Source organism: Sinocyclocheilus anshuiensis, unplaced genomic scaffold, assembly GCF_001515605.1.
Source record: "Sinocyclocheilus anshuiensis isolate Anshui unplaced genomic scaffold, SAMN03320099.WGS_v1.1 scaffold278, whole genome shotgun sequence".
Lineage (NCBI taxonomy): Eukaryota > Metazoa > Chordata > Actinopteri > Cypriniformes > Cyprinidae > Sinocyclocheilus > Sinocyclocheilus anshuiensis.
Genome location: NW_015546072.1, coordinates 1,023,352 through 1,034,118, shown reverse-complemented (window position 1 = coordinate 1,034,118; position 10,767 = coordinate 1,023,352). Strand labels below are relative to the sequence as shown.

The 10,767-nt window shown below is 37.0% G+C and overlaps 1 protein-coding gene and 1 pseudogene across 1 annotated transcript in view; both read right to left on the bottom strand.

Moving 5' to 3' along the window:
* Positions 1 to 6,985, bottom strand: part of LOC107699678 (collagen type IV alpha-3-binding protein-like) — a 25,687-nt gene extending 18,702 nt beyond the window's left edge. Inside the window, exons 1-3 of the mRNA XM_016501013.1 lie at positions 6,531 to 6,985; positions 5,269 to 5,403; positions 650 to 766 (exon numbers count right to left, since the gene is read on the bottom strand). Coding sequence (XP_016356499.1) covers positions 650 to 766; positions 5,269 to 5,403; positions 6,531 to 6,617 — 339 coding nt within the window. The 5' untranslated portion in view covers positions 6,618 to 6,985. The remainder of the gene's footprint in view (positions 1 to 649; positions 767 to 5,268; positions 5,404 to 6,530) is intronic.
* A 394-nt stretch (positions 6,986 to 7,379) lies between these two features.
* The window catches only part of LOC107699717 (arylsulfatase K-like), a 4,714-nt pseudogene continuing 1,326 nt past the window's right edge, over positions 7,380 to 10,767 (bottom strand).

The window sequence follows — 10,767 nt, the reverse complement described above, 5'->3', positions numbered from 1 at the left end:
CTTTTGTTGGACAACAGGTTTAGAAATGTGAATACAAGGGAAGTTTAGCTTTAGGCATTTTAATTTAAGCATGTTTAGCTTAGTTAACGGAAAGATACCTGCTGCCATCAGAGCAAGTGTAATTACTGCATTGACGTGCTCCTCGAATGCTCTCATTTCCCGAGTTGTGCTTAAGTCGGAATGTGAAAACAACATGGACACTCATGTTACTACAAAGATTTGTTGGATTTGTATTATTAGAGATTTCCGACTAGAGTTCACGAGCATTTTCTCAGTCAGGAAATTATTTTTCACGTGCGGTGCCAGTGATGATGCTTCTTACGTCCGTTTCGGAGAACCAGAGGACAAATACTTCAATCGATCGCTCAGGCATGGCACCGAAATGAGGCACCGAAATCTGCGTTCTGATTCGGTTCTAGTACATACCGGTTACATAGGTACCGGTGCCATATTGGTACCGGGTTTCGGTACCCAAACCTATGCGGGACACATTCCACTCAACTGTGCCTTCAACACCTTTCTAGCCTCAACAAAAGAAATAAAAGACCCAATCAGGTTCTGCCACCCAAACTTGATCCCTCACTATCAGAAAGACACTGGAGCCGAGCGGCAGTTTATCTAGAGGCTTTGCTGCTTCTGACGGACTCACCTTGTGAAGTTCAACGGTATCGATCCACTGCTGCCGGAGCAAAGGATGTTCAGCCCTCAGGTACCAGACGCTGTCGTTCACACTGATGTCAAAACGGCATTCATCAAACTCATGAGGCTGAAAGAAAGAGAACATCAAAAACAAGAACAGATCATAACAATGAACACGCTAAAAAAAGTTTATGGGCCATGTATGTTTATTCAAATCTGTCTACCATTATGTTTTTGGAGCACCTTTTCCTGCTGTTCCTGATAAACAACTCCTCGCCACCACAACATAGATTTGCATCACTGAATAGGTCACTGAAAATCTCAAACATTTACAGATGGCAAATAACAGTAAAACAAAAACAGCAGACCACCTCATACACAAACTAGGGGAAGCCACCAGCTATTTTAAGCAGTGCACAAATGATCCATAGTTTGGAATTTACATCTTTACCAAAGCACAATTTTACCAGATTGCCTTTTTTTTTTCTTTTTTTTTTTCATAATTAGCTACTACAGTATTGCTATTTTTATCTGATGAACCTAAATGAACCAACTGGTCAATTGCTAAGAAGCTGCACTGAACACTTACATACAATGACATATGACTGTCATTGAAGACAACTGAAACCTTTATTAAATCTAAATATAATTATCCAATTAAATTCTTTAAAGGGGTCATATGATGCGATTTCAATTTTTCCATTCTCTTTGGAGTGTTACAAGCTCTTGGTGCATAAAGAAGATCTGTAAAGTTGCAAAGACTAAAGTCTCAAATCCAAAGAGATATTCTTTATAAAAGTTAAGAGTCAGCCACACCTACCTAAAACGGCTCGTTCTAACACGCCCCCACATATCTACCTCACGATGTGGGAAAATTAGCATAATGCCGCCTAAATGTTCACGCAAAGAAAGAAGGTGTAACTTTTATTCTCGCTGTAGTATTGTTGCCGCCGCCATGTCATGAAGGCTTCGTCATGCCTAGAGCTGATCCGTGCTGGTCGCTGAGGAAATACATCAACTTCGCGCTGTGGATCGCCGGATCGGCTTTCATCGTGGACGAAGCAGAGTCCAGCCCGGGGTCTTCACATGTTGTTGCCGCAAGCCCTCCAGACGCTCCTTCGTCGAATCCACCGGCCACGCCGTTCTCAAGCCTGCCGCCTTTGCTCACTCTAGCCCTCCGGCCGTTCCTCACTCTAGGCCGCCGCCGTGACGCTGTGTTTCGTTGTGAAAGCGAAACTACGTGGTTTGGCTTTCCAAAAATGGACACGACTAGAAATCAGTGGTTAAGTTGTATTTACAACACTGTTCCAGAACACTTCAACCCAAATATTCAGATGTGTGCAGCGCATTTTATGGAGGACTGTTTCCTGATCCTGAGAGAGTAGACTACAATGCCCGCTGTTCTGACTCACAGACTGCAAGTAAGTTTTTTATATTTAAAGAATTTGCCACTGATGATTCAAATGCGAGTTTTGGGCAGTGTAGAGTAGGGCTTGTTGTTTGTCATTTCTCCGATCACAAATGCAGACATGGTTTTATGTTTACGCGGCGCGATGCAACGCAACGCGTAAAAAGACAGTATAAGTCATTATAATCCATAATTATGTCCCCACTGGATGCAACGAATGCCTCGTTTATAATGGGTTTTCATGTTTTTGAATCGCCGCTCCAGCCGGACAGGGCATCACAGTATGGTAAGGGGCATAACATTTCCGTCACATGCTTGAGGTATTTGGCCAAACGCACTGGATAGCTGGCCAATCACAGCACACCTCGCTTTTCAGACCGATGAGCTTTGTAAAAATCAATGAGTTTCAGAAAGGCAGGGCATAGAGGAGAAACAATAATGTACAGTATGTGGAAAATAATGCGGTTTTTGAACCTTAAACCGCATAAACACATTTCATTACACCAAATACACAAAATAATGTTCTTTTTAGCAACATCATATGACCCCTTTAATAATTATTTAAAATAACTTTTTTTTTTCCAATTTAGGATTAGGTTATAACATCTAAAATATGAGAAGCTATATTCTATATTTGTATAAAATGCAAACTTTAGAATATTTTAAGGTACTAAACCTATCCCTACCCCAAATCATTTAGGGTATGTACAATTTTACATAAAAGAATGTGGGAAAATTGTTGGAAAACCACTGTTTAACAGCCATTTTTAATACTTTATTTAACACATTTTATACTTTAAAACTTTATTAAAGGGTGTACTAAAAATGTTTACTTAAAAGTTAATACATACACTGCTTTAACTCTAATAAACAGAAAGAGGTGCATCAAGCTGAAAAGACTGTAAAGTTTTAAGTTGTGCTCACAATATCTGGTGTGGTAATTTTTCATGCATTGCATAGTAAACTGTGGACATACTTTGTAGTATGTGCTTTCTGCAGGCGTAGTGGTTAGTACTAAGTAAAACTAGTAATGGGACTGGTTTGTTGTCTTTTGAACACAGACACAGAATTGTTAGTGCTGTGTAGAATAGCTGTTATCAGAGACAGAGCACTGATTCAGGCCAGATCAGTGTTTGAGGATCATCTCTGTTTTCTCCTCCTCCAAACACTGAAATCAACCAAACACAGATATTCCAGATTTGACTCTGGGATCAGACCGGCTTCAAAGTCTCCCAGCATTTCTAAGCCTTGTTTCACAGGCATCATTGTTCCACTCATATTTGATCACATGTGCAGTCAGTGTTCGTAGAAATTCATTCACCCAAAAATTGGTCAAAACAATCAAAACTGGATTCTAAAACAATCTTTTGGAGATCTTGATCTAAACTGTCCATGATCTTTAACAGCAGCCCTTTTTTAGAGCAAAGAACATCCCCTAGAAAACACTACAAAGGTCTCAAGGCATTAATAGGAACAATACTTTATAAACTGGTCTTCTTTCTTTACATATGCCCATTTTTATTGGATCAGGCGAAGCAAGAACTGCTCCCAGATCACCTTTTTCCACAATGAGATATTTGATATGCACGTTCCTGCGGTTCTGCTCTCCCTGTTCTAATGCTCAAGACTACTTCAAATCACTCAGTACCAGAACAATGCAGCAATAGTGTGTCAACCTAAAGACAAAATGTGCTTTGTTGGACATTTCCTTGTAGTTTTGCTGCCAAACTTCTGCACTTGAAACAACCTGCACTACATGCAGAACTCCAGCTCATAGACATAATTAAAATTTGATAACTATTCTTATACTATTTTTTACTATATTATACTACTTTTATACTATACTATTTTAATTTTTTTTTTTTAAAAAGCAAAAATGGAATAAAGTTCACATTAAATAACTTGCATTGTGCAGAAAATATAATCTTTCTGAAAGGAAAAAAAAAACAAAAAACATTTAAAAAAATGTCATTATATACCATTTTTTACTATACTATTATACTACTTTTATACTATATTATTTTATTTTATTTTTTTAAAAAGCAAGACTGGAATATAGTTCACATTAAATAACTTGCATTGTGCAGAAAATATTATCTCTCTGAAAGGAAAAAAAAAAAATATATAAAAAAAAAAGTCATTATATACTATTTTTTACTATACTATTATACTACTTTTATACTATACTATTTTTTTTTTTTTTTTTAAAAAGCAAGACTGGAATAAAGTTCACATTAAATAACTTGCATTGTGCAGAAAATATAATCTTTCTGAAAGGAAAAAACAAAACAAAAAAAAAACAAATGACATTAAAGAATCAACTGGCCCAGTATCAAAGAAAAGTGGAAATCTATCTATTTGTACAAAAAATAACCTCTGAGAAGTCAAGTCACATGCATTTCTACAGCACTTCATACGATGCAGATTGTTTTAAACTAGCTTCACAGTAATAAACAGGAAAATAACAGTGTTAATGTTGCAAAGTTCATCAATTATGAAATGACTTCACTGTCAGCCGTAAAGCAACTTTACAGAAGACATTATTCAGCTCAAGTCAGTTCAATGCTGATTCAGTTTAGTTTAATGACAGTGTCAAGTTGCAAAACTCATCATTTATAAAAAATTCAATTTCAGCTACAAAGCAGCTCACATTACCCAGCTTAAATATCTCTTAACTGTGTCAATGTTGAAAAGCTAATCGATTATGAAACATCTTCAAAAGCAACTCATTGTCATTATGCAGCTCAGTTCAACTCAAGTTGTTGTGTTGTCATCTGATAATGTCAGTACAGTCAGATCAATAACATTTTCTGATTTTTTCTGAATAATTGTCTTTTAAGCCCCATTATAATTATAAGTATTTAGATGTGGTTTTGCAGGATGTTTAGTATGGATGACACTGTATGTCTGTTCAAAGTAAGTAGTGGAGTCCCCTTGTATTTTCTACTTAACCACATCTTCTCCTCTGTCCACCTTGAAACAATCATGCTGTTCAAGAGAAACCCCCAAAACAAGTACGACAGCTTCCCGCTGACAGTAGCAGATGGATAAACACTGCACGATGAGCAGGAAGCATTACTGCTCAAATATTTTCACACTGTGGTACATATCAGCTCTTCACACCACTGTGAAGCCAAGATACTGCAGTCAAGAGAAGCCCCTGATAATCATACAGATAAACATGACAGGACGCTCTACAGATCAGATCAGATCAGCCTTACCGTGATGACAGCCTTGCTGAGACAGATGGACCCTCTACAGCCGTACTCTTTCTCATCTGCTGACCTGTAGTAACTCAGAATATTGCCCTTCAGCACAATCCAGCGGTCCTGCCATCCATGAATGTAGTTTGTCCACTGGAGACAAACAGAGAGTTAGTTATTCGAATCATGCTTCATATCATGTGGCTTACAGTGATCACTTCAAGTACTTGCAACATAAAGATTAAACCTTCCTGAAGGTTCAAGGCTTCAAAGTTCAGCAGGACTTTAATGGAACATTACCCAAACTACAATAACTGAATGGAATTTCATAACACAACTTGTGTCATAAAAACCCAGAAGATAAAACATATATATTAAAGAGATTAAAAATGTACAGCTTTTCCTAAAATGCCAAGCCTTGTAGCCAATGACTGCTTGTTTTTGACACAAATTGCCACAAATATGAAAGACTTTATAAAATTAACTTATAAATGTCAAATGTACTGACGTACTCTTTCACAGAAATTTAAAAATGTAAGGCTTTCCCTAAAATGCCAAGTCATGTAGCCAATGACTGCTATTATGTTGTCATAAAACAATTATCTAAAAAAATATAAAAGAAATACATTAATTTAGTAGGATCATCATGATGTGATTCTTCTCCATGAATCAGAAAAAAGTACGACTAATTTATGTAAGGATGCAACATGCTCTAATACAGGGGTGCCCAAACTCGGTCCTGGAGAGCCAGTGTCCTGCAGAGTCAGTTTGTGTTGAGGCAAAACTCTACAGGACACCGGCCCTCCAGGACCGAGTTTGGACACCCCTGCTCTAATACGTACTAATATATATATATATATATGATTTTAGGATTTATGAGGTGCTGACTCGATAACCGCTCGGACCGAATCAGTCAGATTCGCAAACGAATCTTTAAGTGCAGTTGTCACAACACCACTCACTGAAAAGTAGACCGTATTGTTTAATTTAGGGTGACCATACGTGCCATTTTCCCAGAAATCCTGGCCAGGACGCGTCCTGGGAAAATAGCACGTATGGTCACCCTAGTTTAATTCAGACATCGCTCGTATGTTACTGATTGTAATGGTAGGGCAAACATGCGCAGTCACAAAACTTCCAACAAGTTGCGACGTTTCAGATAAATATAAGCAAACGAAAGTAACTCACTAACATTAGTTAACACAAATCCAAGCCCAAATACTGTTGCACACTAAAAAACGTTGTAAAAGTGTGTCGTTTTACAGTACTCTTGTGTTTACCTTACTGAGCGTGCCGCCGAGCTCGTCCAGCAGCTCTAACTCCGGGTCCAAATCCTCATCTGAACCCGACGAGCTGCAGTCCGACATCAGGAAAAATAGGAAAAAAGTCCGCACTCGTCCTGTTTTTAATTTGACTAGATCGCGTTATAATTTAAACAGACTAAACACAAACACTAGTTTATAAATCGCTTAAGCTCTGATGTAAACAGTGCCAGGTGCGAAAGCCCATCCTACTCCGGTATCAAACATCTGATCAAACAAATGACATGCAGCGATCGCGTTTGCCTTCAAGTCTTTGACCCTCGCTCCAAGAGATTCACGTGACCAGTACTGCACTAGAAGTGAAATCAACACTGCGTGTCTACAGCAACAATACACTGTTGTTCTGACATACTGTGACTGCTGTCGCTTGTACACACGCGTTTCACGATTATCTTCTGGGTTTTAAAGTTTTGGCTTTTTAGAACACCCCCTTTCGGTAGTACGAAGTATTACATAAACTATGTTCCATCACCTCCACTTGTTGATTACCTTTGGGAATCTGTTAAAAAACAACCATGTTAATTCCATTGTATTTTTTATTTTTTTTTGGAGATAACTTGGAGTGTTATGTAAATACCCTGGTATATGAATAATATTATTTAAATCCATGGTATAAAAATACCATCATACTATTATCTAAAAGCTGTGGAACACCAGCAACACACATGATGGAACACTGATGAAAACACTTCCAGGTTAGAATTCATCCCAAAATTAAAAAAATAAATTATATTTTTGCCTAAAGGAAAAGCTTACATATATATATATATATATATATTTTTGTCAATTTGCTTTTAAATGTGCTATATAAATAATTTTTGACTACATATATTTTGCTATATCAATAATTAAGGGCATTGCCTTTATTTAAACGATTAAATCCAAATAAAAATAATAAAATAATATCTTTTAGGTTATTTCACAAGTAGAGTGCAATTAAACTATATTTCAAGTACATTGTCTGGGTAGCCTTGACTTTTGGAGATCACATTGTATTATTTTTGTTTTAAATAGGAACATGAACAGTCTCTTGTTTGTGCTGATCACTGACAGTTATATAACGGATGATCAATCCAACCCTAACAGCCACTCTTCAATAACTCTCTCATAGGACTTGGCATCCTTTTGCCAGTCAATGTGCCATCGCAGGTTGGCTATGATCTGGGAGTAACTGTCTCCTAGGTTTTGCTTCCATTCCAGAAACTGTTGTTTATTGTAGCGGTGAACAGCTTGGGAGACACTGGGATAGTCCACAACGGTGCGTAACAGCTTGTCCAAGTCCTGACATACATCAGGGAAATGTGATGCAACATTTCTCAATTCTGATTCATCTTTGGACAAGTCTATGTGGAGAGAACATCAAAACCAGTTACTTAAGGCAGTTATATATAGCAGGGATATCACATCCCTGTTGGGCAAAATAAGATATATATTATTACACATAATCAGCAGTACTATCATGAGAAGAATCTCACTAAAGAGTTGTGGGGGAACGGTCAATCCATCTGCATATGTGATGTACTTCCACTCGCCGATCCTCAGCATATACGTGGAGGCATTCGCATTGCAACCATGATATTCACTGAGCACCCAGACGGGATGAGGCTCCGCTGACTGAGCGCTGACCCCAGAAACCAGAGGGATCAGCGAGTGACCACTGAGACCCCCTGGCTGCGGAACACCAGCAAGATCTAACCAAAGCATATAGCGCAGATGGAAACAGATCAAATAATTTCCAGGTCATAATTCATCTCCCCCCCAAAAAAAAAAAATAATAATAATATTTATATATATTTTTTCAAGATTCTTTGATGAATAGAAAGAGCCAAAGATCAGCATTTATTTGAAATAAAAAGCTTTTGTAACATTGTACACTATACCATTCAAAAGCTTGGAGTCAGTATACATTTTTGTTTTTTTGGGAAAGAAATTATAGAAATTAATATTTTTATTCAGCAAGGATGCTTTAAATTGATCAAAAGTGATGATAACGACATTTATAATGTTACAAAAGATTTCTATTTCAGATAAATGCGGTTCTTCTGAACTTTCTATTCATCAAAGAAACCTGAAAAAATTATACTCAGCTGTTATCAAATTAATAATAATAATAATAATAAATGTTTTTTGAGCAGCAAATCAGAATATTAGAATGATTTCTGAAGGATCATGTGACTGGAGTAATGATGCTAAAAATATAGCTTTGAAATCACTGGAATAAATTACATTTTAAAATATATTCAAATAGAAAACAGTAATTTTAAATAGTAAAAATATTTCAAAATGTTGCTGTTTTTGCTGCACTTTGGATCAAATAAATGCAGGCTTGGTGAAGAGACTTCTTTAAAAAAACAGTAAAAATCTTACTGTTCAAAAACTTTTGACTGGTAGTGATAGGCCAAACAGGGTGGTGGTTTATGGGCTGTATGAACTCTTTTTTGCTAAGATTCACCCAAATATCAAGCCAAGCTTTATTTTGAATAACTAAACCTCTGCCTATAACAACATATTATACTAATACAAGTGGAGCAACCAGTTCCCACCCTTACCAAGCACAGTGGGATAAATGTCCACTAGAGATACAGGTAGACTGATTTCAAAGCCAGTCTTCACTCCTGGGCCCATTATAAGCAGGGGGACATGCGAGCTGCCCTCAAACATGGACATCTTATAGAACTGCCTGTGTTCCATTGCTAGATCTCCATGATCCGAAGTGAACAGTACGACTGTCCTGCTCAGTAAGCCAGTGTCTCTGAGAGAATCTATCACCTCACCTACAGACACATAATGACAGTATAGTATAGTATAGTATAGTACAGTATAGTATAGTGGCTGCTCACCCAACATGCTGTCTGTTTCAGCACACATGGCATAGTAAAAGGCTCTTATGTTTCTGATCTCCTCTTCTGTGAAGTGGCCACTGCAATTTTTGGTGAAGGTGGAGTAGTAATCCACAGGGTGCATGTCTTCAACCCGTAACCACTTCGGAACAGACACTTGATCGTAAGAAACCTTTGAGACAAAACACAATCATTGTCAAAGTACCTCAGATAAACTACTGCTACAGATAAACTGCCACTGCCGACTGACTGTTATTAGTGAACATGCTGTGAACAAAATCAGTAATAATTAGAATGAACCAAAAATATGCAATCATAATAACAGCAGTTATTTTTATATTATTTATATGCTATTATAATATTTAATTATGTTCTGAATTAACCTTCATTTTTATGTCTTTAAGTTTTCATTTTCATTTTAGCTTAAATGCTACTCATTTTGTCATGTAATTTTCTTATTAGTTAAAAAAAAAAAATTCTATATAGGTTTAATTACTTTTTAGTAAATTTAGTTAACTTCAAGTTATTTTATTTCGGTTAGTTGCTAAGGCAACATTTATTTTTTAAGTTTTTCTATCTAATATTTATATTTTATTTTAGCTTTAATTTAATTACAAAAACAAAACGGTTCTTAATTATTGCAGTTTTAGAATCCCTAGCCATGCCCCTGCCACATAAATTAACTATGGTTGTCTTCAGAATCATACATTTAAAAAGATGACATGAAACAGCAAAAACACATGAGCAAATTCTTTTTTTTTTTTTATATATTTGACGTTATTTGTTTGGAACTGTTGTAATTACAAAATGGACAAACTTTTTCAAGTTAATTATGTCTGTCACTATTTTAATTTTAATTTAACGGGCGAAGATCTATGATCAAATTCTGCTGTTCTATTTTGAAAATAAAGGGAATAGTGGGTGGATTTTCCTAGTTTACTTTCCTTTTACTATTCAACCCTTCTACTCTGAAACACACTGCTTTAAGGTTTCAAGCCTTGTTCAATTTGGAGTCAAATCCCAAAGTAAATCTTAAATGTTTTAACACTCCAATTCGATTGAGATTTTGAAATGTACTGGTTATTCATGTCTCCATTAGATCAGGTAAAGCAACCTGCCTTGTTTAGCCAATACGGGGAGGTGCGGAAGGTGGAACCCCCGGCTGTGGGTCCCAGGGAGTCTGTGTGGTACGGGTGGGGGAGATTGAGCCCCACGTATAGTGCAAATGGCTGGGCAAGAGACACAGCAGTGTATCGGATCCACTGGACAGCAGCATCAGTGATGTTCCAGTCTTTAGTCATCACCCTCTTTGTGGATGTATCACCCACCAGATCTGTGACCGGACGGCCCTCTTG